The sequence below is a fragment of the Podarcis muralis genome, chromosome 13, assembly GCF_964188315.1.
Source record: "Podarcis muralis chromosome 13, rPodMur119.hap1.1, whole genome shotgun sequence".
Classification (NCBI taxonomy): Eukaryota; Metazoa; Chordata; class Lepidosauria; order Squamata; family Lacertidae; genus Podarcis; species Podarcis muralis.
The window spans coordinates 9,434,458-9,462,400 of NC_135667.1; the positions used below are offsets into that span (position 1 = coordinate 9,434,458).

A 27,943-nucleotide genomic window follows, 5' to 3' on the forward strand; every position below is an offset into this window, starting at 1 on the left:
AAAAGCACTGACTAATGTCACTGGGGATGGGATGGTGGTAATGGAAACTATAGTCTTTTTCAGCTCCATTACAATTGCCTTTTTGGGGAACCAAAAGTTATATTTTTTCTTCTTGGTGAACTCTTAAGTACCTATCTTGTACATCTCCATGCACACACAGGGACACACATTCACACATTCACTTAATGATAAAGGAATGCAAATATTTGATTTAGCATGGGCTTAGATGGTATAATGGACAATATATGGACAATCTAAATGCAATCTAAATGCAACAGAATAGTAAACTTTGCACTGTTCATAGCTTGGTATGCTTAAAACTTTGTTTAAGAAGATGCTATGCATAAATTGTGGTGCATCAGGGAAAAAAAGAAACGGTAAATGCAAAATGACTCAGTTGCATTTAGAAATTTCTGGGTTTGTAGCATAATGAATTTGTGCATAATGGACACATCTTCTGAGATATTAAAATAAGGTCTCCTGGCAGTGTCATAACCAAGTTCTACCAGCACAGCCTGGCTTTGGCATTTGCGGTAAACGAGATCAACGAGAATGTCAATATCCTGCCCAATGTCACCCTTGGTTTCCACATCTCCGACAGCTATGACAGTGCAAGGATGACCTATCGGACGACACTGGACCTGATTTTCAAGTCACATACATTTCTTCCCAACTACAAATGTGGCAAACAGAAAACCCTTCTTGGCATTATTGGAGGACTTGGCTCTGACACCTCTTTCCTTATGATGGACATCATTGGCCTCTACAAAATTCCACAGGTAATATCTGTGCATGTGGATGTTGGAAAATTATTTATTGCTCAGCTATGAAGTTCCAAAGAAGGGAGTAATATTGATGACAAGTAGTAAAATCTTAGGAAGATTGTAATGTCCCTATCACTCAAGAAATACTTCAGAAATATTTGTTGCATGAATCCACTCCCAGCCACACCCTTCTGAAATAAATAGATTGGTATTAATGAATCTCTCTGGTCTCTGCACATTTTCTTATAGCTGAAAACCTTCAGTATATGGGTATTATATGGTTACTTCAGCATTTTAGCTGGACCTGGGTTGGGCTCTTTGTTGTGGATGATAACAGTGGAGAACAATTCCTCAGAATACTGGAGCCATTGTTTTCCAGGCATGGAATCTGTTCAGCCTTCATAAAAAGAATACCACAAGATGCTCGTATGGAGGAATTCATCAATAATTTTAATGATGCAAGTCCAATTGATGTATCTTTCCAAGAACGTAAAGCTGGTACAATTATCGTGTATGGAGAATCTTTAACAATTTTGTGGCTGAGAACTTTTATATGTTCACAGGATTCAGGAAATATGCAAAACACATTCTTTTGGAAAGTGTGGATTATGACAATGCAGATGGATTTTATATTAACGGGTGCTGCCAGAAGATGGGGTTTTCAGATGTTCCAGGGTGCCATTTCTTTCACAATTCACACAAAAGAAGTACCAGGTTTCAGAGAATTTCTTCAAATCATTAAGCCAAATTGGACTCAAGGAGAAGGGTTTCTCAAAGATTTCTGGGAACAAGCCTTTGACTGTTTCTTTCCAGATCCAGGGGTGCCTATAATGGATGATGACAGCTGTACTGGAGAGGAGAGTCTGGAAAGTCTCCCTGCTGGACTTTTTGAAATGCACATGAGTGGCCACAGCTACAGCATTTATATTGCTGTCTATGCTTTGGCTCATGCTTTGCATGCCATGTACTCATCTAGGTCCAAGCACAGGCAAATGCTGGTTGGTAACAATGTTGAATTTCAGAATCTTCAGCCTTGGCAGGTAATGTCTTACCAGAAAGTATTTCAATATACTGTGTAGTATAATGTGAAGCTACATTCAGGTTTTTACTTAAATCTTTAATGGAAATATCCATGAATCCCACCCCCCTATCTTTTTCAATTAGCTCCATTCATTCCTTCGAGGCATTTCATTTAACAACTCAGCTGGAGAAACTGTTTCCTTTAATGATAAACGGGAAATGAGAGGTGGATTTGACATCATGAACCTGGTCATCTTGCCAAATAACTCATTCCAGAAAGTGAAAGTTGGGAGGGTTGATCCCAGTGCCCAGGAAGGAAAACCATTCACCGTCGATGAAGATACAATTGTATGGCCTAGAGCATTTAATGAGGCATGGATTCTGTTCATTCTTAATTTGAAAACTGTGTCAAATTTTCTATGCATTGTTTATTAGCTCTGAGGTTTACATCACTTTGCTTCTTCATGTCTGTGATCCTGAAGTAACAGATTAACTCTGTCACTCTGATTGCAAAGAGTCTGTTGCTAGGAGTGGTTCACAGAACCTTTTACAATTAACTGTGTTGGAGATAGGTAAGGTGGTGATTAAGCTGGTTGCTGAATTCCTTGTGCCTCTGATATATCCTTCCAGCAATACAATGGTACCTCGGTTTAAGTACTTAATTCGTTCCGGAGGTCCGTTCTTAACCTGAAACTGTTCTTAACCTGAAGCACCACTTTAGCTAATGCAAAATTCTTAACCCGAGGTACCATTCCTGGGTTAGCGGAGTCTATAACCTGAAGCGCATGTAACCTGAGGTACCACTGTACCCACTTTCTCAGATTTTGACATGGATGCTGGAAAGAATGAAAGCTTCAAACTTTATTTCATTCATTCTGATTTACTTACTCTGCCCTCCATTTTTGGAATATCTTACAACCAACACTCTTTAAGCACAACATAGGAGATTTTATCTAATTCAGATATTATAGCCAGTGCTTTTTTCTGGGGGGACACAGGGTTATGCATACCCCTAAACATTTTGTGAATCTAAGTTTGGCCTCATTGAGGGACAGTATTTCAAAATGAGTAGGAAAATGAGAGTACCCCTAACCATTTTTTTAAAGGAAAAAAGGACTACTGATAGACGTTTGATGATTTTCTACAAAATGTAATGTGGAGAAGCTATAGTCTGCTTTAAGAGAAAAGGGGAAGCAAATTTCATCGCTATCAGTCTGAAATGGGCACATCCACTGTTATAATTGTCCAGGAAGGTTTAAAATCAAATAATTTATTCTGCAAATACATAAACTTACCTATTGTAACTATTGATATTAGGCTATATCAGCAATTAAAGAATCTTGTTTTGAATATTATTTATTTATTTCAAGAGTTTATATGCCACTTAAATAAACAAGGTCAGTTAAAGTTAACCAAAAGCTTTTTCATACTGATTTCCCTCCCTGTGTTTGGACAGGTGCTCCCTCTTTCGGTGTGTAATGAACAATGCCATCCTGGTTATCAGAAGAAAATGAAGGAAGGGGAAAAGTTTTGTTGCTATGATTGTGTCCCATGCTTAAATGGAAAGATATCAAACCAGATTGGTGCGTGGTGTAATTTTGCCATCACATAGGTTTTTTTTTTTTTTTTTTTTACTTTGTTGTGTCACATTAATTCACACCGAGTTTAGAGCTTTTTCTGTTTTTCAGATATGGACAACTGTTTCAAATGCCCAGAAGACCAGTATGCAAACAAAAATAAAAATGGTTGCATCCCTAAAGTTATAACCTTTTTATCATATGAAGAACCTCTAGGGCTCACTTTGGCCTCAACTGCAGTTTCTTTTTCACTGACCACAGCCCTGGTGCTAGGAATGTTTATTAAGCACAGAGATACCCCAATAGTCAAAGCCAACAACAGGGACCTCTCCTACACTCTCCTCGTCTCCCTCCTGCTCTGTTTTCTTTCTTCTTTGTTATTCCTTGGCCATCCTGGGAAAGTGATCTGCCTCCTTCAACAAGCAGCTTTTGGCATCATCTTCTCAGTGGCTGTTTCTTGTGTGCTGGCCAAAACCACCATAGTTTCTCTCGCATTCATGGCTACAAAACCAGGATCTAGAATGAAGAAATGGGTGGGGAGGAAAGTGTCCTGTTCAATTGTAATTTGTTGCTCACTTGTTCAAATAGGTATTTGTACTGTGTGGCTGGCAACTTTTCCCCCATTCCCCGATTTAGACATGCATTCGGTAAATGAAGAAATCATTGTACAGTGTAATGAAGGGTCAGCCTTCATGTTCTACTGTGTCCTGGGCTACATGGGTCTTCTTGCCATCATCAGCTTCATTGTGGCATTCCTTGCCCGCAAGTTACCCGACACTTTTAATGAAGCCAAATTCATCACTTTCAGCATGCTGGCATTTTGCAGTGTTTGGCTGTCATTTATTCCGACTTACCTGAGCACCAGAGGGAAAGGCATGGTGGCTGTGGAGATCTTCTCCATCTTGGCCTCCACTTCTGGGTTACTGGGCTGTATCTTTTACCCGAAATGCTACATCATTGTTTTGCGACCAGAACTGAATAGCAGGGAAAAACTAATAAGGAGAAAGTATTAAGGAATCTTATATTTTCATTCTATCCTATAGCTATGCATATTGGAAAAGAGCCTTAGGAGCAGTTCAGAATATTGGTAGATATTCAATTATATTGATGCATCTTGGAAAAGCTTCTGTTCATGGTCAGATTTTGCCTTAGTATATTCTGCAAAATGCTTCATTCAAGGAACATTTTCATAAGGAGTAGTTTGGGTAGAGTTCTTGTGCTTTTTGTGATTCTGTCAATTTTCAACAATATTGCTTGTCAGTTGTGATGAAGCTTGAGTACTCCAAATGTTATTCAACTCCAGCCCCATTACCTCTAGTCAAGGATGAGGGATGATGGGAGTTGCATTCAATTAGCATTTCTAGGAAACCACATGTCTGAAGCTTGTTTAGCTCTGTACATACCTTGGCTTTGAGGAGGGGAGTATCCTTATATTGCCCCCGCCCATGTTGTAATAAACACTTGGTAGGACTAGATGGCATCTTACATATTTTCCAAATGTATAGGGAAAGGGGGCAAAGTGATGTTTTGTTCAAGTCCTGTGTGTGGATTTCACACATGGATCTGGTAGGCTAATGTGGAAAAGGGACTCTGAACAAGATGTGCCACTGGTCTGATTCAGTGAGGCTCTTATCATGTTCGCATGGCATGCTTCTAATAAATGAAATTGAATGGAATTTAGCATATGACTACTACAGGAATGAGGAGACAGCTACACAGTAGGGTTCTGCAAGAATCCCCAAATCAGATTTGTGGGTCTGATTTGTAGATCCACATTGGAAGAGTGATCGAAGGACTCGTGCTGTGAATGCTTTTTGCCTTAGTTGTCAAAATGACTTTTGTTTGGTTGTTTAACATTTACACATTTATTGAAATTAGATACATGAATTGCTTTGCAATATGCATCATTTACATATTCATTTATGTAAAATTCCCACTGAGAACAAGCAAACAATGGATTGCATCACTCACTATTGTTCTTTTCACATGAAAAGAGCTTATCTCTTTGGCTACCTATGGCCTTTATCGGTGCTCCTCTGTGAAAGTTGGAGCCTCTTGGCCAAAGTGGGCAGAACCATCTGGATTTGAGTGCTCATTATTGACCATTCATCCATTCCCTCAAATCTTTGTTTGAAAAGTAAAATTAAATTTAAAATTTCTTTTCTCCACCCTGATCAACTTTCTCTCTCTGATGTCTGAGTGAGGGAAAGATGACAAGAAATCAATGCTGTGATATAGGTTGCAATTCCAATCTCACTTATGTGGTAATGAGCCCCAATGAATTAATGAGATTTATATCTGAGTAGATATGTTTATGTTTGTAGTCCTAGATGCCTTTGTTAAGGACCACTAGCCATGTTGTTTAACCTTAGATACAAGGTGCCTCAAGATACTCTGCTGTTTTTGCTGCTGAAGAGTAACAGAGCTACCCCACTGGAAATTCAATAATTTTGAAAAGGAAAATAGAAAGGAGGTAATTGATTTGTAAATAAAGCATATGTTGAGGGATAAGATTTGTGTGTCTGTTGTGATATGCATCAGTAGAATATAAAAAGGAAGATAGACTTTTACAAAATACACCAACTGTGTAGAAACACAAAATAACAAATACAAGTTATTACAGTTATTTTTACAGCAGCGCTCACAACCAATGCGAGTTCAATGAAAGTCTATGTTTGGCAATCCACACAGAAGACCACTTACGGCATATGGAGCATAGATTGTTCATCTACCTGAAGTATGCCAGCCTGTGACTGGTGAAAAGTTCAAAGGAAGAACATATCTTTTTAATTAGGGTTACCATATTCCCCAAAGTGAGAATCCAGTCAACACCCCTTTGCCGTTCATCTGTGTTTTCCTGACGGACAGCCCTATTTTTAATAGACGAGGTACAGGGTTCAATCCCTGATATTTTCATGTTTAGTATTAACTAAAATTTAGCAACATTGACTCTACTGAGCTTCCAGTGCTTTAGGAACTGGGGCTTTATAGAATTCCTCAGGCCTCAGGTAAGGGGGAAAACTGTGACATATATAGTGCTAGTGAACTGTTGATTTATAAACTCAATTCATTCAGGGAGATCTGGTGCTATGGTGTCCAAAACACTGTTCATTATGATTGGGGCTAGAGCTAAGCCAATGACTCAGGTTACACTATTTATCCTAATATCACAACATTGTAGAGTTGGAAAGTTTAGTCAGAATCTCTCTCTCTCGGTATATGGAAACATGGGTGTAGCCAGAGATTTGTTGTTGAGGTTTTTTTTTTTAGAAAATCAAGTTGCTGAGTTGTTGTTTTTTTAAAAAGGAAATCATCATGGTACATGCCTCCCAGCCATTGCTGGGAGCAATGCCATTGCCATACCTAATTCTGGTTTCTTTTCCTTTTTAATAGTGCTTGTCATTACTGTAAGAAACAGTTATAGCACAGCTCTCAGTGTTCACAGTGGCAGCCAACATTTCCAAGCCCCTTTTGGAGTTTGAAATTTGGAACTGTGGTCCCAAGGCCCATCTCATTAGGAAGAAGAGAAGACTTCTGGCCAACTGTGTAAAAGAGCCAAGATGTTTCCTTTCAAAAGTGCCATTCAGAATCTACACTCTGAAGAAGTAATTATCTCTTCCTACAATTAGCCAAAGCACTGTAATGTGTTCACCTGTCTAAAGCTCTCAAGGCTCTGCAGAATGCAGAAGAAAACAGTCACTATGGGGGCCTGAAAGTGATTATACAGAACTGCCTGTAGCATGGGCAGCTGGGAATAAGTACATGAGGTAAACATGGCCATCTCTGACACTTCCCCCTTTTCTTTTTATAAGCCACATTGAAAATGGAAAGCTGCTGATATCAGATAGTACTCAAGTCATTTGTCACACTCTTAATGAAACTTCTAGGGCTAATTTGGCAGAGTCAGGGACCATTCCATCTAAACCACCAAAACAAGGTGATGGATGCAAGAGAATTTGTGTATACAAAGAACTTTTGCTGCCAACATGTTGAGAATGACAATGCTGCTACTTCTTCTGCCTCCCATTGTCTGCCAAGTAGATATTATGGGATGTCTTGGAGATGATCCTCTCCCTGTTCCACATGATTTGTACCAGTCAGGTGATCTCCTCATTGGTGGGATTGCTTCTCAGATCTCTTACTTTTTCAACAAAGTCTCTTTCAAGGAACATCCGTCTCAGAAAATGTTTGACGTTCCAAGGTAAGAATCCCCATTTGCAATTCCTGAATGTGTTATATTTTAGTTGTTAAAAGTAAATACTGTTTCTGCCATTCCAAGAACAAGAACTTACTTTTATAATGGAAACCAGGAATGGGGGCAACTTCAATGGTTGCATTTAATCTGCTTATTTTGTACACCTCTAGATGGCTTAAAATTTTATGCAGGTTGTGTACCTATGGTACAAAACAGCAAGAGTACATCAAAGCTTCAGAAATCACATTATGAGGAAAGGTATTTTCAAAGTCTGAAAGAAGTATAAAGGATTATTGGAACAAAAGCACCATGTGGCTCTTTCCACTAGAGGCAATTTCAGGGAAGAAATTAAATATGGAAACTGAATGGGCTATGTATAGAGAATTGGTAATTGAATTAGAAAACCAATTAAAGTTGAAAGAATTTAACCAAGTTAGAGAGAAAGTTGCAGATTGGTTACAATACTTTCAATTAAATGAGATATTTAAGAATGATAAAAGATAGGATTTCATTATAAAATTTCAACCTTTCAGAAAGAAGTAATAGAAAATGATACGAAACTAATATAGAAAATGTACCTGGAATGGGAAACAAAAGATGAAGAGGTTAAATCAGTCATGATTAAATGGGCACAAGATGTGGGACACAATATTCAGAAGGAGGAATGGGAAAAACTGTGGAAGAATGAGATAATATTTACAGCATGTGTGGCGCTTAAAGAAAATTATATGAAAATGATGTATAGATGGTATTTAACTCCTGTTAAATTAGCAAAATGTATAAAACAATAGAAGGGACATTTTTTCATATGTGGTGGGACTGTAAAATTGTTTAAAAAATACTGGGGAATGATTTATAATGAAATGAAGGTTTTTCAAAATAACCTTTGCTAAAACAAACAAACAAACAAAAAAACCAGAAGCTTTCCTACTAGGTATTACAGGAGTGGACATACCAAGATCACAAAAGAATTTGTTTATATATGCAACTATGGCCGCACGGACATTATTAGCACAACATTGGAACGAAGAATGTGTCCCAGTTGAAAAAGATTGGCGGCAGCGGGAGGCCCCATTAGCTAAAGTGGTACCTCAGGTCAAGAACAGTTTCAGGTTAAGAACGGACCTTCAGAACAAATTACCATATTTTTTGCTCCATAAGACTCACTTTTTCCCTCCTAAAAAGTAAGGGGAAATGTGTACACGTCTTATGGAGCGAATGCAGGCTGCGCAGCTATCCCAGAAGCCAGAACAGCAAGAAGGATCGCTGCTTTCACTGCGCAGTGATCCCTCTTGCTGTTCTGGCTTCTGGGATTCAGATTTTTTTTTTCTTGTTTCCCTCCTCCAAAAACTAGGTGCGCCTTATGGTCTGGTGCGTCTTATAGAGTGAAAAATACGGTAAGTTCTTAACCCGAGGTACCACTGTATGCGGAAATGGCAAAATTGGCAATGAAATTAAGAGGAAGAGGCGACAATAAATTTAAGGAAGAATGGAAGGACTTATATAGTGCTAGTGAACTGTTGATTTATAAACTCAATTCATTCAGGGAGATCTGGCGCTATGGTGTCCAAAACACTGTTCATTAGGATTGGGGCTAGAGCTAAGCCAATGACTCAGGTTACACTACTTATCATAATATCACAGCACTGTAGAGTTGGAAAGGACCGCAGGGGTCACGTAGTCCAACACCTTGCTATGCAGGAAAATTTGCTAAAGCATCCATGGCAGATGTCCATCCAACCTCTGCTTAAAAACCTGCAATGAAGGAGAGTCAACCACCTTCCAAAGGCTGAGTGTCAGAAGATTCTTCCTGATGTTTAGTCAGAATCTCTCTCTCTCTCTCTCTCTCTCTCTCTCTCTCTCTCTCTCTCCCTCCCTCCCTCTCTCTCTCTGTGTGTGTATATTGAAACCATTGGTTTGGTTCCTATATATGGGTGTAGTAAGGGATTTTGTTGTTGAGAGGGTTTTTTGAAAATCAAGTGGGGTTTTTTTTAAAAAAAAGGAAATCATCATGGCACATGCCTCCCAGCCATTGCTGGGAGCAATGCCATTGCAATGCCTAATCCTGGTTTCTTTTCCCTTTTAATGGTGCTTGTCATTACTGTAAGAAATGGTTATAGCATAGCTCTCAGTTGTCACAGTGGCAGCCAACATTCCCAGGCTCCTTTTGGAGTTTGAAATTTGGAACTGAGGTCCCAAGTCCCATCTCATTAGGAAGAAGAGAAGACTTCTGGCCAACTGTGTAAAAGAGCCAAGATCTTTCCTTTCAAATGTGCCATTCAGAATCTACACTCTGAAGAAGTAATTATCTCTCCCTACAATTAACCAAAATACTATAATGTGTTCACCTGTCTAAGGCTCTCAAGGCTCTGCATAATGCAGAAGAAAACAGTCACTATGGGGGCCTGAAAGTGATTATACAGAACTGTCTGTAGCATGGGCAGCTGGGAATAAGTACATGAGGTAAACATGGCCATCTCTGACATTTCCCCCTTTTCTTTTTATAAGCCACATTGAAAATGGAAAGCTGGTGATATCAGATAGTACTCAAGTCATTTGTAACACTCTTAATGCAAATTCTAGGGCTAATTTGGCAGAGTCAGGGACCATTCCATCTAAACCACTGAAAAAAGGTGATGGATGCAAGAGAATTTGTGTTTACAAAGCAATTTTGCTGCCAACGTGTTGAGAATGACAATGCTGCTACTACTTCTGCCTCCCATTGTCTGCCAAGTAGATAGTATGGGATGTCTTGGAGATGATCCCCTCCCTGTTCCACATGATTTCTACCAGGCAGGTGGTCTCCTCATTGGTGGGATTGCTTCTCAGATCTCTTACTTTTTCAACAAAGTCTCTTTCAAGGAACATCCTTCTCAGAATATGTTTGATATTCCACAGTAAGGATCTTCCCTTATTGATCTTTTTAATTGCATGAATTGTGTCAATTTAGAATAAATAAGTAATTCAAATGGTTAAAAGCTTACAATGGACATGCAGTACATTGATATACAATGCAACCAAGGAAGAGAATGCTAGGAAAAGAGATGCTGTTGACAATACTAGTTTTCAAAACATGTATAAGGAATCTAAATGTGAAAACCTGCACAAAAAGATGGACAGACAAGCAGAGAAGAGGGTTCATAAATGGAGAGGTAGAGCAACATGGGAAAGTATGTTATGGAAATATAATTGTTGATGCATCAGAGGAGGAGTTTGGATTTGATATCCCGCCTTTCACTCCCTTTAAGGAGTCTCAAAGCGGCTAACATTCTCCTTTCCCTTCCTCCCCCACAACAAACACTCTGTGAGGTGAGTGGGGCTGAGAGACTTCAGAGAAGTGTGACTGGCCCAAGGTCACCCAGCAGCTGCAAGTGGAGGAGCGGAGACGCGAACCCGGTTCCCCAGATTAGCAGACTACCGCTCTTAACCACTACACCACACTGGCTCCCATTTGCCTTTCGCCTCTGACTCCTCTGACACACTTGTTTATCTCTGTGGGGAAAAAGAAAATGTTTATTTCTTCTCTCTGCCTTCTTGGTACCAAATGAATGCTCTTATAATGTCTTGAATCAAGTTTGCTTAAGTGACCATGTTCTTTAAAAAAAACCACAGAAAGTGATTGTTGTCGGTAAACCCAGTGGAATGGGCTAAGAGAGAGATCACAAAACGCGTCAAGGCCCTAAAAATGACATGCGGCAAATATGTTCCTATGCATCATATATCAGAAACATTATTTAGCTGAAAAGGATTTATTAGCTGTGGGATATTGGAAACATATAGGAAAGATGTATATGTATAGTACTACATATGACAACCACTACAATAGTACATACATGCATATACACACATGGCATCAGAATACTGACTTTTCCACTCTATGTCATTTTGCACAGTCAACTTTTCTTCTGAAGAGGATGGTGTGGCACTGAGGGGAGGGAATCACAAATATAAAATATAGTCCAATTTTCTGATTCAGTTACACATAGGAATATCTAGTATTATAGCACCATGGATTTGTTCATTATAGACTCATTGTTTAAATTAATGAAATCAACTCTCTTGGCAGTGTGGTGACCAAGTTCTACTCACACATCCTGGCTCTGGTGTTTTCCATAAAAGACATTAACAAGAATCCCAAGATGCTACCTAATGTCACACTTGGTTTCCACATCTCTGACAGCTATCATGATGCAAGGATGACCTATCGCACTATACTGGATCTGATCTTCAAGTCAGAGAGTTTTCTTCCCAACTACAAATGTGGGGCACAAAAAAACCTCTTGGCAATTATTGGAGGACTTGGATCTGACACCTCTTGTCATATGAGGGACATCACTGGTCTCTACAAGATCCCACAGGTAATATTGGGTGTGGGGATTATTATTACCCAACTTGGATGTTTACAAGAAAGAACCAATATTATTAAAATCAATTTCATTGAACGATTTTCATGGATAACTAAGGTGCATATAATGTTTCTGTTTTCAGTTCATAGAGTCCTATCTACAGGTCAGTTACATTTGGTGTGATACATTGCTATCATAGGCATTGTGATGTTTGGAGGGGAGAAAATGTGGGGAAGGAGAGGTGGTGATGATTTTTCCTTCTTTTGCATAGCGTATGTGTGGGGTTTTTGTTTCAGCGTCATGCGTCTAGGTTCTTCATCTATTTGTTTATCTGTTTTTGTTGACAGTGAGAGAGATTGGGGAGCCAGAAAGGAGCAATATTAATGACAAAAGTTAAAATTTTGGGAATAGTATTAGCTATCGGTAATTTGATAAAATTCACATAGAAGTGTTCTTTACTAGTTTTCACCAAATTCATCCAACTTCAAAAGTGTATATTGCATCAACCCAATTCTAAATACTACCTCTCTCTTTTTGGTTTTTATTTATGCTTTGAAAAATCATACATTTCATTAATTTCACAATCCATTTAACATTTCAAAATTTGACTTCCTTCCACCTCCTTCTGGGGTTCCTTTATTTTTTCATATCTTCTACAGATCCAATTTCATTTAATTTACTCATTTATTTGTCTACTGTAAATATATACTCTTATAAAACAGTATCTGATATATCTGTTTACAATTTTACAAACCATTCCACCTTTTCTGGGACCAGGGATAGGATAGGATAGGGATATTTATAACTCATCTTGATTGTATATGTTCATTTTCTTACAGCTGACATATGGATCATTTGCCCCAGATGAGATCCAAAGTATGGAAGTCCCTCCTTTTTACCGCATGGTTCCGAATGAAAACCTTCAGTATATGGGCATTATCTGGCTACTTCAGCACTTTAGGTGGACCTGGGTTGGGCTCTTTGTTGTGGATGATAACAGTGGAGAACAATTCCTTAAAATACTGGAGACATTGTTTTCCAGACATGGAATCTGTTCAGCCTTCACAAAAAGAATCTCGCAAGTAGCACATATGGAGGAATTCATAAATCACTTTTATGACGAAAATTTAATTAGTATATCTTTTGCAGATTATAAAGCCAATGCAAATATTGTATATGGAGATCCTGTAACAGTTATATGGCTGAGAACTTTTATAGGTTCACAAGAATCTGGAAATAAGGAAAGCATATTATCTGGAAAGGTGTGGATTATGACAACCCAGATAGAATTTGTATTATCTGGAGTTTCAAGAGGATGGGATTTCCAGATGTTCCAGGGTGCCATTTCTTTCACAATTCACACAAAAGAGGTACCAGGGTTCAGGGGATTTCTTCAGAACATAAAACCAAAGAGGACTCAAGGAGATGGTTTTCTGAAAGATTTCTGGGAGCAAGCCTTTGACTGTTTACTTCCAGATCCAGGAATGCCTGAAATGAACGATGACACCTGTACTGGAGAAGAGAGTCTGGAAAGTCTCCCTGCGGGTCTTTTTGAAATGCACATGAGTGGCCAGGGCTACAGCATCTACAATGCCGTATATGTTATTGCTCATGCTTTGCATGCCATGTTCTCATCTAGAGCCAAGCACAGATCAACAGTGGTTAGTTACAGTGTTAAATATCAGCCACTGCAGGCATGGCAGGTAACAGTTCCACAACAAAATCTTATTTGTTCAGTGAACAAATTGAACACACAAGGTGTGGCTACCTCCAACTTTCTCCTCCTCGAATAACTGATAATATTTGGGTGGGCAGTGGGTTTACTTTTCTCCACGACAAAACCTTCTTAATACAACCAACAGATTAATTAATATAAGTTGGGCCTACATCCAGCTTTCTCCACCTTGTACAGTGGTACCTTGGTTCTCAAACTTAATCTGTTCCGGCAGTCCATTCGGCTCCCAAAACCATTTTAAAACCAAGGCACAGATTCCAAATGGTTGCAGGAGCTTCCTGCAGTCAAGTGGAAGCTGTGTCGGATGTTCAGCTTACAAAAAATGTTACTTCCAGGTTTGCAGCATTTGGGAGCCAATTAATTCTGAAGACAATCCATTCATCAACCGAAGTAAAGGTAAAGGTAAAGGTACCCCTGCCCGTATGGGCCAGTCTTGACAGACTCTAGGGTTGTGCGCTCATCTCACTCTATAGGCCGGGAGCCAGCGCTGTCCGCAGACACTTCCGGGTCACGTGGCCAGCGTGACAAGCTGCATCTGGCGAGCCAGCGCAGCACACGGAACGCCGTTTACCTTCCCGCTGGTAAGCGGTCCCTATTTATCTACTTGCACCCAGGGGTGCTTTCGAACTGCTAGGTTGGCAGGCACTGGGACCGAGCAAAGGGAGCGCACCCCGCCGTGGGGATTCGAACCGCCGACCATGCGATCGGCAAGTCCTAGGCGCTGAGGTTTTACCCACAGCGCCACTGTATAACTAATTAAAATGTTTTCTACAGCATTTGGGGGTGTATATATGGAGCAGTGGGGTTACATTTCTTCGTATAACTAAAGCTTGCACTTTTTTTAGCTTGTGGTTATCCAGTTGTGATTTTTATTTTCCTTCTTTCAATCAGCTCCACCCGTTTCTTCAAGGCATTTCATTCAACAACTCAGTTGGAGAAACTATGGCCTTTGATGATACATGGGAAATGGGTTGTGGCTTTGACATAACAAACATGATTACGTTCCCAAACAAGTCATTCCAGAGAGTGAAAGTTGGAAGGGTTGATACCAATGCCGTTGATGGAAAAGTATTCATGATCAATGATGATATAATTGTGTGGCCAAGACATTTTAATGAGGTATGGATGCTGTAGTTTCCTTGATGAACCCTTTGTTATTAATGATGATGTAAGGTCTTCTCTTTTCTCCATAACCTGAGTTTTCAATGGGTCACCAAGCTTCAGAATTAACTGAGTGATAACTTTGATTTTCAACAGTAGGATAAAACATTGAAATTCCATATATTGCTATTCTTATTTTGAAAAGCATGCAGGATTTTCTGTAACTATTTCATGAGTTGTGAGCCTTGCAGTACTTAGCTACTTCAGGTCACTGTTTCTGCATCAGTATGTTGACTCCACCTCTCAGATCATCTATAGTCTGCTGTTTGTAAGGTTCCTGGAAACTTTTGGGGGGAGTAATGGAATGGGATACAAATGAGGTGGTCTTTTGAGGATAATGTTAGAAGCAGAATTCCTTCTACCTCTTACGCATCCCTCCAGCAGTACCTTTCTGTGATTTTCCATCAACATCAAGCAGAAGAACATCTTCAAACTGAATTTTTTCATCATCACATATTTAATACCCAGGAGAACATAAGAATACCCTACTGCATCACATCAGTTGAAAGGTTCATCTAATTGAATTAGATGTTCTCACTGGGGCCAACCATACCTCTATGGGAAGAAAACAAGCAGGAATTGTGCACAACAGCACTCTGCCCACTTGTGCTTACCAGCATATACATATTTCTTCTGACAGTTGAATTGGAATATACCCATTGTGGCTAGTAATGACTGATAATGCTTTCCACCAAGATTTTGTGTAATCCTCTCTTAAAGCTACCCAAGTTGACAAGCATCACTACTCCATAGCTTCTTGGAAAATTTGAAAACCAACCCCTTTCAATCCTTACCACCTGAATTTGCATAAAAATCTCACAGTTAAATATATAAAATGTGGCAGATAGCATGTGTTCAATACATGCTGAATGGGTTGTAAATTTCATTTATTCTGAAAGCATGCCTTGTAAACAAATCTCAAAAAAATTAAGTGGTCCTTACACTAAAAACCTTGTAGCCGTTATTGGGGGGGTGAAATCTGGAAGATCTCCATTTACAGAAATGTGGCTCATATGTCTTCAAACTTATCTAATTCAGATACTGTAGAATTTTTTTTGATTTCCCATCCTATGAGAAGATTTAAAGCATTTTATCTTCTGAAACTACATTCTGCTTCAGGGAGAAGAAAGTTTTCTTTCATAGCTGTCAAAGATAAACTAGTCTACTTTATTTAATTTCAGTTCAAGTCACTTGCAAACACTATTTTGGTAGTATATGATGTTGTTGTTGTTGTTGTTGCTGCTGCTGCTGTTGCTGTTGCTGCTGCTGCTGTTGTTGTTAATTGAATTAATATAGGGCCCTATACCTGCATGTTTCAAGCCAGTTCAGAAGATAAAATGGTTTGTTGTTATGGTCTAAGGTATTAGGCTACATCAGCAATTGGACGTTGACTCATTTTTCATATTTAATTAGCTTTTTCAACAATTTTCTAACACTTAACTTCACAGTTATTAATCAGTGCACAGGAGAATTGAAAACAGAAAGCAAAGGAAGGAAATCAACTAAAATTATACTCCCTCCCCACTAATCTTCTTTTTCCTTTTTATGAATAGGTGCTTCCCCTTTCTTCATGTAATGAACACTGCCAGCCTGGTCATCAGAAGAAAAGGAAGGAAGGGGAGAAATCTTGTTGCTATGATTGTGCTCTATGCCCAGAAGGGAAGATTTCTAACCAAACCGGTAGTTGATGAAATTCTAACACTAGAAGCACTAATTTACTTTCTGATAAATTGACACTCAAATTGGACCTTTTTCTATTTTTGCAGATATGGATGACTGTTTCAAATGCCCAGGAACCCAGTATCCAAGCAAGAATAAAAATGATTGCACCCCCAAAGTGAAAACGTTTCTATCATACGAAGAACCTTTAGGAATCACTTTATCCTCAGCTGTGGTTTCTTTTTCTCTGATCACAGTCCTCATAATAGGAATATTTATTAAGCACAAAGATACACCAATGGTGAAAGCCAACAACCGGGACCTCTCATATACTCTCCTCGTCTCCCTCTTGTTCTGTTTCCTATCTTCTTTGTTATTCCTTGGCCAACCCGGGAAAGTGACCTGCCTTCTCCGACAACCAACTTTTGGCATCGTCTTCTCAGTGGCTGTTTCTTGTGTGTTGGCAAAGACCACCATAGTTTCTCTAGCATTCATGGCTACAAAACCAGGATCTAGAATGAAGAAATGGGTAGGGAGGAAAGTGTCCTATTCAATTGTAATTTGCTGTTCACTTGTTCAAATATGGCTTTGTACTGTGTGGCTGGCAACCTCACCTCCATTTCCAGATTTAGACATGTATTCAGCAAAAAAAGAAATCATTCTGCAATGTAATGAAGGGTCAGTCGTCATGTTCTACTGTGTCTTGGGCTACATGGGTCTTCTGGCCACCACCAGCTTCATTGTGGCATTCCTAGCCCGCAAGTTGCCTGATAGTTTTAATGAAGCCAAATTCATCACTTTCAGCATGTTGGCCTTTTGCAGTGTATGGTTGTCCTTTATTCCAACTTACCTGAGCACCAGAGGGAAAGGCATGGTGGCTGTGGAGATCTTCTCCATCTTGGCCTCCACTGCTGGGTTACTGGGTTGCATCTTTTGCCCGAAATGCTACATCATTGTGCTGAGGCCAGAGCTGAATAGCAGGGAGCAACTGATAAGGAGAAAGCATTGAGGAAACTTATTCAAATTCAAAATGAGACAGAAAGAAAAAAGATGCAAAACCAAAAGGAAAAGGAAGGCTTAAATTCTTCAGAAGATCTGAATATGCATAGCATGAATATGGGAAGATTAAGGGAAGCCTTAATTTCTGCCACTACATAACTGAAAGGTCATCACCCCACCCCTTATTCCTTGTCGCTCCAGTGAGCAAGACTACAAACAGTGGATGCAAACACTTGAGGGTATAGACAGTGACTGAATATTAGGATAGGCTTCCCAATTGTGACTGCTTAATGCACACTGCCTTTGTAATGGTTTTATGAGAGGCTACTCTGTCATATCTTAACAATGGTGGTCAGTGATGATGAATTTGTTGCATTCTAGATGTTTTTGGACTCCAGATCCCATTATCCCCAGTCAAGCATGAGGGATGGAAAAATAAACATTATATAAAATTGGATGTACAGTCGTACCTTGGAAGTCAAACGGAATCCATTCCGAAAGTCTGTTCGACTTCCAAAAATGTTTAAAAACCAAATCATGGCTCTTGATTGGCAGCAGGAACTTCCTGCACTCAATTGGAAACCGCAGAAGCACCGTCGGACATTTGGCTTCCAAAAATAGTTTGCAAATCAGAGTAGTCACTTTTGGGTTTGCGACGTTTGAGAGCCAAAACATTCCAGAACTAAGCTGTTAGACCTCCAAGGTACGACTGCACCTATTAATTGACTACCCATGCATTCTCCCAAATCTTTGTTTTCAACGTTAAATTACATTTGAAATTTCTTTCCTCCCCCCACCTTTTTTCTGTTTTAGCTAAACTCTCCTTCCCTGATGCCTGGGAAATGAGATTTTACACACACTCTGAATTGAGAAAACATGGTTGTGTGATAGGCTGCAATAAACCTCAATGAATTCATGAGATTTACTTCAGATAAAATAGGAATAGGTTTGTACCATGGATGCCTTTGCTACGGGCTATTAGCCACTTTGCATTTTAGGTGCCATAAGATACTTTGTTGCTTTTTCTGCAAAAGAGTTGCAGGGTTTTCCCCTTTCAAAGTCACTGTATTTTGAAAGGGAAATACAAGAAAGGTGATTGATTTGTAAATGAGGCAGATGTTGATAGATGAGATATGTGTGTGCATTGTTTACTACATGGTTTGAAATACACCAATCACAGAGGAATAGTAAATACCAAATAAATAGGTGTATGATTGTCAGAACAGATTGAGATTAGTCCCACTGTTCTTTCTTCACTATAATAAATCTGCCTTCTAAAAAGAATTCTTATCTTGTTCTATTTTCTTAATTTGGAAACATGCTTATTACTTAATCACTTTTAAATAATTTAAAGTTATAATGTTTTAAGGGGGGAGGGAAGGAATGAGAACAAGGATATTAGCTCCTCCTCCAGGAACATTAGTCATTGCATTCTACCTAATGACAGCCTAATGACTTCAGCTGGAAAAATTTTCTCCTGTGGAAGAAAGGAGGCTCCTCATGAATGGGTATGTCTATCTTTATGTGTGTACAGTGGTACCTCGGTTTTCAAACAGCTTTTGTTCTCGAACTACTTGGAACCCAAACACTTCAAACCCGGAAATGAGTGTTCCAGTTTTCAAACTTTTTTCAGAAGCAGAATGTGCTCCAATTTAAGTGCTCACTTCCGCTTTGAGTGAGGGGCTTGGCCCCCAGCAGTGACTGCTGCTGCTTCCTTTCCTTCCCTCTGCTGGGAAGTGCCTCTTTCCTAGGTACAAAGTGGAGTTGGGTGGCTCCTCGGAATGTAAGTGACTCCAGAGTATTGAGACTTGGAAGTTGGCAACTCTCCCCCAGCACACAGAGAGGCGGTGTTGGGGGGGGAGTGTGTGGTGGGGGAACTATGCTAGACAGGTTGACCTTCTCACCCCCTCACCTTCCCTCCCTCCCTCTTCCCAAGTGAGGTCCAGGCGAGGCAGCACAGGAGCTGCATTCCTGAGCGAGGGATGGGGCAGTCGCACTGCACACAGGCAGTGGAGACAGAAGCCCTGGGACATGCCTGGGTGAATGGGAGCATGGACAGGGAGCGTGGGCAGATGCCGGAAAACATGCAGGAGAGAGAGGGAGGGAGGGAGGGAGGGAGGGAGGGAGGGAAGGAGCAGGCTTCGGTGGGGGAAGAGAACTTTTGCCTCCCTTTCCTCCCCCCGAACTTAAACTCCCCTCTCCTGCATCCAGTTAGCATCCACCTGCCTCCCCACATGCACCCCATGTACGCTCTTCGTCCCTCCAGTTTGAGTGTTTCCACACACTCCACTTAAACTCTCCCCTGTCTCGTCCCTCCAATGGCAATTGGTAGATCGCTGCCAGTTTTTGATACTGGGTAATAGATTGCAGCCTGGTTTATTGATTTCATTTTATGGATCAATGGTCTCATTAGATAGTAAAATTCATGTTAAATTGGTGTTTTAGGGGTTGTTTTTAATTGCCTGGAGCAGATTAATCCATCTTGCATTACTTTCTATGGGAAAGCACACCTTGGTTTTGGAACACTTTGGTTTTGGAACAGACTTCCAGAACAGATTAAGTTTGAGAACCAAGGTACCACTGTAATAGCAATTCTGTAGTTACTGGAAGGGGTAGGTAATAAGAGCGTTATGGTGTCAGCAAATCCATTTCCTTAAAGTACTGTTGCCCAAAGATACCTAAGAATCATTTCAGAGATTTGCAGAGAAATGCCAGTTCTCCTTTTGAACTCTACCCTCTAACACTTCTGATCTAAAAACATAAGACTCAGCTCAACTTTTAAGGAAATGTTGTCTGCATTTCTTGATTACTACAGTTTTGGTTTCCCCAGTCATGGAAATGACTTCACCATTGGACACATGTGGCCAGTGGACCAGTTCATTATATCCCCAACCCCTCGCAGGCCAAGTTTGGCAGGTATGGGTGGCTGTACATGTTTCATTCATTTGCAGGTCTGGGCATCGTGCTCCCCAGCCTCCAACCAAAATAAATAAAAGACCAATAAGACTGGTTTGGATCAAAACAGGCCACAACTTTATTGAATACAAATGAAAGAGGTTTGGCTTGGGAATGGCAACAATCAAAATACTTCCAGCCCGCCAGGCAGAAGTGACATGTAGGTCAACCCAGGTGGGGGTTCCTAAGACTTACATCAAATAGACTGACCCCCACAGGGACCACTGCCTGGTGGAGTGCCTTTGGCCCTGGCCCTGCTTGAGCATGCAGACATGACCACTCCTCCCAGATCATTCAGTGTTTGAAGGGGCAAGCAGAGACTACAAACTCCCCTTCATCCAAAACAAAGGATTGGCCCAACGCCCAACCCAGTTGTGACGATTGCTATGAGGTAGGAAAAAACCACCAGGTAAGAATCAATTGGTCCAGTGGATGAATTCCTACCCAGCCCCATAAAACGGCAACCACCACAGCAATAGCAAGGTCCTTAACTATCAGCTAAAACCAAGGATGGGTGGGCAGGGAAACCGGACAAAGGAACAAACAGGTAGTGCCCCAGGTTCGGGCTGCTTAAATGGCTATGGGGTGGACCCAATGGAAGGCTTTCCACTCCATCGGCCCCACCTCCTGGCAGAGCCCAAGTCCCAGCCTCCATTCCCATTTGCCAAAGCGGGATGCAGGCCAAGATCCGGCTACTGATACCCCCGCTGCCTATCAGGAAGGGCACCGAAGCCGTGGTTCCCTTGTCGAGGCCCCACTGGAGCCTCGCCATCCTGCAATGTTGCTGCACCAAAAGGGGGGAGCAGGCTTATCATCATAATGACACAATTTGACCTTACAATGGATTTCGCAAAACCAGATAATTGTCTGAGTGCAAATCATTTTACAAAATGCCATCTTCTGGAGCATTTTGCAGAGGGTTGGGCAGGACTTGATATGACTGTCAGGTCTTGGTAAAAAAAACACACCCTTGAAAAGCATGGCTCGGTGTAGCACCTTGGAAAGTGCTTTACAGGGTCGTCTTGTGGAGCTCCTTGTAAATAGTTATAATGTTCTGTGTTTTTCAAGAGACCCAACAATCTTGCCTCACATCTCACATACTATATGATGTCAGGTGTAGGGCACATTGGATTCTGGTCCGCTACCATGACCTCATGGATGAAATGAGGAGATCAGTTTCTTGTTGGTGTTTGCTCACCCTCAAAATATGGAACCTGTACTTCCCATCTTGTTATAAAGCAAAAAAGACTTGTTTCCACACCTTCCAGGTCTACCAGTATATTGTGTTCTCTACTCAAACCAATGACTTCACCATAAAGCCCCATTTCCCTTTAGAAAGCAGAGAAGACTTGTGGTCTGACTTCAAAAAAACATGCCTCCTACAAAAAGTTTCACTGAATATCCTCTCCACAAAGAGAAAATTGCACCCCCACCCCCAAATTATCTCAAGCACTATAATTTGTCCACATGTCTGAAGCTCCAGAGGCTTTGCAGAAGACATGAAAAAACAAAGGATATGCAAGTCTGAAAGTGGTGATAAATAAACCCCTGTACTATGGAGAGTTGGAAGGAAGGGCAAAGAGGGAGGCATGGCTCTGCAAGTTTGTTTTATGCTATTTCTGCCTTGTGTTTGTGTGTCTTACAACCCAGACTTCAAATTGGATAATTTGTGATGTCTGCTTTTATTCAAGGCTTGCAGTTATATCTCTGCTGATTCTAAGAGGTGCATTGACACCATGCAGCTGCTACAGGGGGACATGGTAGAATCAGGGCTGGGTGCTGGGATGTTGTGGCTTCTAATGTTCCTGCTTCTATTGTCTCCCATTGTGTGCAAAGAAGAGACTATGAAATGCCCCACATCTGACCCTGTCCCTGTTCCACATGAATGGTACCAGCCAGGTGGCATCCTCATTGGTGGTGTTGGATCTCAAATCATGTATGTTTTCTATGGAATTTCATTCAATGAGCATCCTTCTCAGAAATTGTTTGATGTTACCCAGTAAGTCACCCATCTTACAAGTTTTTCCAGATCTCAAAGATGGTGTATATGAGTGGCAGGATGTTCAACAAATGCACATGTAGGAAGGGCCATAGACCATCCATAGAGGATATGTATGCAGAAAGTTCAAGGTTCAGTGCTTGGCATCTCCAGATAGGACTGGGACTCCATTTCTGAAACCCTGGAAGGCTGTTGTCAGAGTTGATGACACATGCTTAGGTATGATTGGTCCAAACTAGGGCTCCTCCTCCATCTCAGTTCATTTATTTCATTTGCAATTTACTAATGTATTTGCCTTATGTATGTATTACAGATACCCCCCCCCCCCCGCTTCAACACACACAGACATCTACCAATGAATCCATTTCCCAAAGGAATTTGGGGTGATTAGTCTTGTGAAATAATCTGCGAAATGAATAAATAAATATGAAAAATATGCTGCCAGTCATTTGCACATTTTTATTTATTGATTTACACCAATGTGCCATACACTCAACACTATATACACACAATAAAGACAGGAGAAGAAGTCACAGCCACAGCCACACAACATAACACGCAGTTCTCTTTTATGGCATTGTGCTCTGGTAAAGCATGGGTTCCTATGCACCTCATACTACTACAATGGTTTGTGCCATGATTTGTGGTATTAGACCTGGATGAGTGCTAGAATTCTCTTCTGAAATTGTTGCTTAACTCTATTGCCAGCACTGTGACCAAGTTCTACCAGCACTCTCTGGCCTTGGCATTTGCCATAAAGGAGATCAACGAGAACCCCAAGCTCTTGCCCAATGTCACACTTGGTTTCCACATCTATGACAGCTACCATGATGTGAGGATGACCTATCAAAACACTCTAGGCCTGCTCTTCAAATTGCATAGATTTGTCCCCAACTTTGAATGTGGTCGTCAGAAAAATATCAAAGCCATCATTGGTGGACTGGGCTTTTCTACCTCCTTCCATGTGGCAGAAATCTTGGGACTCTACAAGATTCCACAGGTAAGCGTTGGGAGAGTGACATAGTGAGTAGGTAAGAGGAAGATGGCTTCGATATGATGTTGCAGACTCTCCTGATTATTCTAAGCATCCACACAGAAGCCACTGAGTATGAATGGTCCAGGATTTCATGGCTGCCATGACACCAATGTGCCTGTCCTAACATACATGCCATTCCAGCAGAACAAGAACTGGGAAGCAATAGTCACTCCACTGGCTCTACTGTGGCCAGCTAGGTCTGTCAGTCCTCCTGTCCCTTAACTCTCACTGGCATCCAGCCCTTCCATCAGTGGGAGAGTCAGGAATCAGGCCTCATTTCATCTGCTTTTCTGGAGGCCCAGCACCCCGAACTGTGCCATTTGGTCATTATAGGAACAGCTGTTTTGAAAATGGTGTCTGGATTTTGATTTTCCTTTTCCTTTTCCTTCCCTGTCCTTCTTCCAGTGTCTATTTGGGTGTGTGTACTGGGAGTAGGGTTAAGATTGTAAGCCTACAGGTCTGGACGTTCTTGTTATGGTTGACATTTGGATCCCTTCCACCTCATCAAGTCTATGATTCCAATATTAAGCTTAATTGCATGTCCATGAGAGCTCAAGTTAAACTTTTATGTATTCACCTAGTTCTCATTTGTGTATCAGCTGCTACAATGCAAAGATGACCACCTCACCAATATGGACCTCCTCTCCAGTTGTCCCTATTAGTTCATATGACATCCACAAAAACCTGTCTCTTGATACCTCTGCCTTTATGGGAAACATCTTAAATCTTATCAAGATAAACATAGTGGGTGCTGTGAAAGAGAGGTAGTAAATTAAACTTTTGACAGGCACAGATTAGGAAGCAAATAATGGTATTACTGAAAAATCCTGCAACTGATATTTGTGGTATAATCATTCATTTGCGCACTGAGACTATTTCTTACTTGTCTCTACAAGGACTGTACATTTTGTTTTAGCTTGCATATGGTTCCTTTGCCTCAGAGGAGATTAGAAAAATGCACATATCTTCCTTTTATGGTATGGTCCCAAATGAAGCCCATCAGTATATGGGGATTATCAGGTTATTTCAATATTTTAGATGGACGTGGGTTGGACTCTTTGTTGTGGATGATAACATTGGAGAATTTTTCTTGAAGACCCTAGAGCCATTGTTTTCCCAGAATGGAATCTGTTCAGCCTTCACAGAAAGACTCCCACAACAGACCCAGCTGCCTTCTCTGAATGATCCTGTGGTCAAAGCTTCAAATGTGTTTGAACTTTTAAGAAAAATAGATGTCAGTGTAATTATCATTTACGGAGAAACCTTGACCTTTCTATTGCTGAGAGCGTATATAATTATGTTAGATCCTTTCAGAAAAGAAAGCACATCATTTGGAAAGGTGTGGATCTTGACAACACAAATAGATTTCATAATGACAGGCATGGAAAGATCCTGGGATTTTCAGATCTTTGAAGGTGCCATTTCCTTCACAACTCACTCAAAAGATATTCTAGGTTTCAAGGAATTTCTTCAGACTGTGAAACCAAATTGGACACAAAGAGATGGTTTTCTCCAAAATTTCTGGGAGCAAGCGTTTGATTGCTTATTTCCAGATCTAGAGATGCCTCTGATGGATGATGACACATGTACTGGAGAAGAGAAGCTGGACAGTCTCCCTGCAGGTGTTTTTGAAATGCACATGACTGGACACAGCTATAGTATCTATAATGCTGTCTATGCTATTGCTCATGCTCTGAACACCATGGACCTCTCCAGATCCAAGCCCAGATCAATGGTAATTGATAAGAATGCTGGATCTAGCCATCTGCAGCCTTGGCAGGTAATTTCACAACACACTCTTCTAATTTCAATGGGCAGTTCAGTACAAAGTGACAACAACTCTGACAACATGTTCTTAGTATACATGTATTTCCTTCTACGGCTGTGCCTGTTAATCATTTCAATCTGAATTCATTTTGCACCACATTTCTAATGTTCTTTATTTTTCAACTAGCTCCATCCATTTCTTCAAGGCGTTTCATTTAACAACCCAGCAAACGAAGTTGTGTCCTTTAATGCAGAAAGGGAGATGGAAGGTGGGTTTGACATTCTAAATATGGTCACATTCCCAAACAAGTCATTCCTTAAAGTAAAAATTGGAAGGGTGGATCTCAATGCTCCTGAAGGACAACCATTCATCATTAATGAGGATGGAATTGTGTGGCACAGATTGTTTAACCAGGTATGAGTTCTTGGGTTCTCTGGACAAATCCTGTGCTTTCAAATAAGGCAGCAATTGAACTACAAACTACCTTTTCTGACTAACCCAACCATTGTGAATGATGAAAAGAGTCAGGGAAATCACTTTCTAAATACAGAAATGTCAATCTTCTGCTCTAAATTGAGGCATTTTTTCCTATTCTGCCTAAACTGATGGGCCATCAAACTCCATTAAAAAATATTGATGTGACTTTGCCACCAACATGCCAGAAATCTCTGTTCCTATTGTGGGGGGAAATGTTGCCTTTTTACACATAATTAAGGACACCATGCACAGAAACACATCTAATGTTTGCTGGACATTGCTTTAAAATGGTAGGTAATTAAGGTGTAAATTTCTAGGGGATATGGGAGTGCAGAGTTGAGGAACCCCAAGCCCTGCGAGTATGTCTGTAGTTGTATGATGGGACTGTGCCCAGGCAACACTAGCCCTCCTTGAGTCATTCAGCCTGGATGGTATACGTATGTGTCCTACTGTACAAAGGTAAGAAATGCACATTTTGCTTCACCCACTTTGGTTTTTATCACCACTCTGCACAAGAAATGGTCCCTGGAAGGTTATCATGAGGCAATATGGCCCTCAGATACCAGCCTCATGTACTGAAGTAGATTTGCATATCTATATGTACAGCTCTCCTAACGTAAACAACTTCATGTATTTCTCATTCTAATCTTTCTTATGGGTAGGTGCGTCCCCTTGGTATGTGCAATGTGCATTGCCACCCTGGGCATCAAAAGAAAATGAAGGAAGGGGAGAAGTTTTGCTGCTATGACTGTGCTCCATGCCCAGAGGGGAAGATTTCAAACCAGACTGGTATATCATGTCATTTTGCCATTATTAATAGACTGTAGTCAATGAATATATACTGAATTTGGATCACTGTCTCTCACACCCCTTGTTCTATTTTTCAGATATGGACGACTGCTTCAAATGCCCAGAAGTTCAGTATCCAAACAAGAATAAAAATGAGTGCAACTACAAAACTATTCATTTTCTATCTTATAAAGAAAATTTAGGGGTTACATTAGCCGCTGTTGCCATTTCATTTTCCCTCATTACAGCCTTGATGCTAGGAATATTTATTAAGCACAGAGACACCCCCATAGTGAAAGCCAACAACCGGGGACTCACCTACACACTCCTCATCTCCCTCCTGCTCTGCTTCCTCTCATCTTTGCTTTTCCTTGGCCAACCTGGGAAAGTGACCTGCCTTCTCCGACAATCTGCTTTTGGCATCATCTTCTCCATGGCGGTTTCTTGCGTGTTGGCCAAAACCACCATAGTTTCTCTTGCATTTATGGCCACAAAGCCTAAATCTAGAATGCAGAAATGGGTGGGGAAAAGACTAGTCTATTCCATTCTCCTTTCCTGCACTTCCATTCAAGTGAGTATTTGCACCTTCTGGTTGGCAACCTCTCCCCCATTCCCTGATTTAGACATGCAGTCAGTAACGGAAGAAATCATCGTGCAATGTAATGAAGGGTCTGTTGCCATGTTTTATTGTGTCCTCGGTTACTTAGGCCTTTTGGCCATTGCCAGTTTCCTTGTGGCATTCCTTGCCCGCAACTTACCGGACAGTTTTAATGAAGCCAAGTTCATCACCTTCAGCATGCTAGCATTTTGCAGCATATGGCTCTCCTTTGTTCCAACCTACCTGAGCACCCGAGGGAAATACATGGTGGCTGTAGAGATCTTCTCCATATTGGCTTCCTGTTGTGGGTTGCTGGGTTGCATCTTTTCCCCTAAATGCTACATCATTGTGATGAGGCCTGAACTAAACAGCAGGGAACAACTAATAAGAAAAAAGTGTTAAATTATCAACATGTTTTGTATCTATCATATTATTAGGTGGGTTGGATATAGGTTTGAGGAACATATGGCTTACTAGAACATTACTGAAGCTTCTTTGAATTCACAATGTCTTCAGATAAGAAAGACAGCATGACAGGCAAATTGATGATATAATACTTTTCTCCCCAACGTTGTATATTTGTGAAATGTTTATGCAGCAGAGGAAATGTGCCTTTCCATTTGTCTCCCACTCAACCTCTCTTTCTCTGTATCAGGCGTGACAAACCTGTGGCCCTCAAGATGACTTTGTTTAATCATTTGTTCAGATTTACATGCTGCTTAATTACCCACATAATCTAAGCAGTTTACATAAAATAGATAATGTCCATTAAAACTATAATAAATTCTAATGTTAAAATGCACAAATGAAAAATGATCAGAACAGAAGTGAAATCACCATTTGCTAAAAGTGAACATACTAATAC

General features: G+C 40.6%; 4 protein-coding genes across 4 annotated transcripts; all 4 read left to right on the plus strand.

Annotated features, from left to right (window-relative positions):
* Positions 1-3,321: 3,321 nt before the first annotated feature.
* Positions 3,322-4,374, plus strand: LOC114583522 (vomeronasal type-2 receptor 26-like). The gene is made up of 2 exons (XM_077917856.1): positions 3,322-3,367; positions 3,473-4,374. Exon 2 carries the CDS (start codon positions 3,475-3,477, stop codon positions 4,372-4,374), a length of 900 nt encoding a protein of 299 aa, XP_077773982.1. The 5' UTR covers positions 3,322-3,367; positions 3,473-3,474.
* Positions 4,375-12,804: 8,430 nt separating this feature from the next.
* LOC144325232 (vomeronasal type-2 receptor 26-like) lies at positions 12,805-13,695 on the plus strand. Its single transcript, XM_077917857.1, has one exon. The coding sequence runs from the start codon at positions 12,805-12,807 to the stop codon at positions 13,693-13,695; it is 891 nt and encodes a 296-aa protein (XP_077773983.1).
* An 884-nt stretch (positions 13,696-14,579) lies between these two features.
* Positions 14,580-17,466, plus strand: LOC144325233 (vomeronasal type-2 receptor 26-like). Its single transcript, XM_077917858.1, has 3 exons — positions 14,580-14,756; positions 16,352-16,478; positions 16,565-17,466. The coding sequence occupies exons 1-3, from the start codon at positions 14,580-14,582 to the stop codon at positions 17,464-17,466; spliced, it is 1,206 nt and encodes a 401-aa protein (XP_077773984.1).
* Positions 17,467-24,425: 6,959 nt separating this feature from the next.
* Positions 24,426-27,480, plus strand: LOC114583521 (vomeronasal type-2 receptor 26-like). The gene is made up of 4 exons (XM_028704829.2): positions 24,426-25,226; positions 25,401-25,628; positions 26,354-26,480; positions 26,579-27,480. Exons 1-4 carry the CDS (start codon positions 24,426-24,428, stop codon positions 27,478-27,480), a joined length of 2,058 nt encoding a protein of 685 aa, XP_028560662.2.
* Positions 27,481-27,943: the final 463 nt, after the last annotated feature.

What these genes read in the sequence shown, in the direction of transcription:
- LOC114583521 (XM_028704829.2), top strand. Translation starts at nt 24,426, where the DNA reads ATGGTCCCAAATGAAGCCCATCAGTATATGGGGATTATCAGGTTATTT. An exon ending in GCCATCTGCAGCCTTGGCAG is followed by an intron (nt 25,227 to 25,400) that starts GTAATTTCACAA and finishes TTTTTCAACTAG; the next exon opens with CTCCATCCATTTCTTCAAGG. An exon ending in GGCACAGATTGTTTAACCAG is followed by an intron (nt 25,629 to 26,353) that starts GTATGAGTTCTT and finishes TCTTATGGGTAG; the next exon opens with GTGCGTCCCCTTGGTATGTG.
- LOC144325232 (XM_077917857.1), top strand. Translation starts at nt 12,805, where the DNA reads ATGGTTCCGAATGAAAACCTTCAGTATATGGGCATTATCTGGCTACTT.
- LOC144325233 (XM_077917858.1), top strand. Translation starts at nt 14,580, where the DNA reads ATGGCCTTTGATGATACATGGGAAATGGGTTGTGGCTTTGACATAACA. An exon ending in GGCCAAGACATTTTAATGAG is followed by an intron (nt 14,757 to 16,351) that starts GTATGGATGCTG and finishes TTTTATGAATAG; the next exon opens with GTGCTTCCCCTTTCTTCATG. An exon ending in GAAGATTTCTAACCAAACCG is followed by an intron (nt 16,479 to 16,564) that starts GTAGTTGATGAA and finishes CTATTTTTGCAG; the next exon opens with ATATGGATGACTGTTTCAAA.
- LOC114583522 (XM_077917856.1), top strand. Translation starts at nt 3,475, where the DNA reads ATGGACAACTGTTTCAAATGCCCAGAAGACCAGTATGCAAACAAAAAT.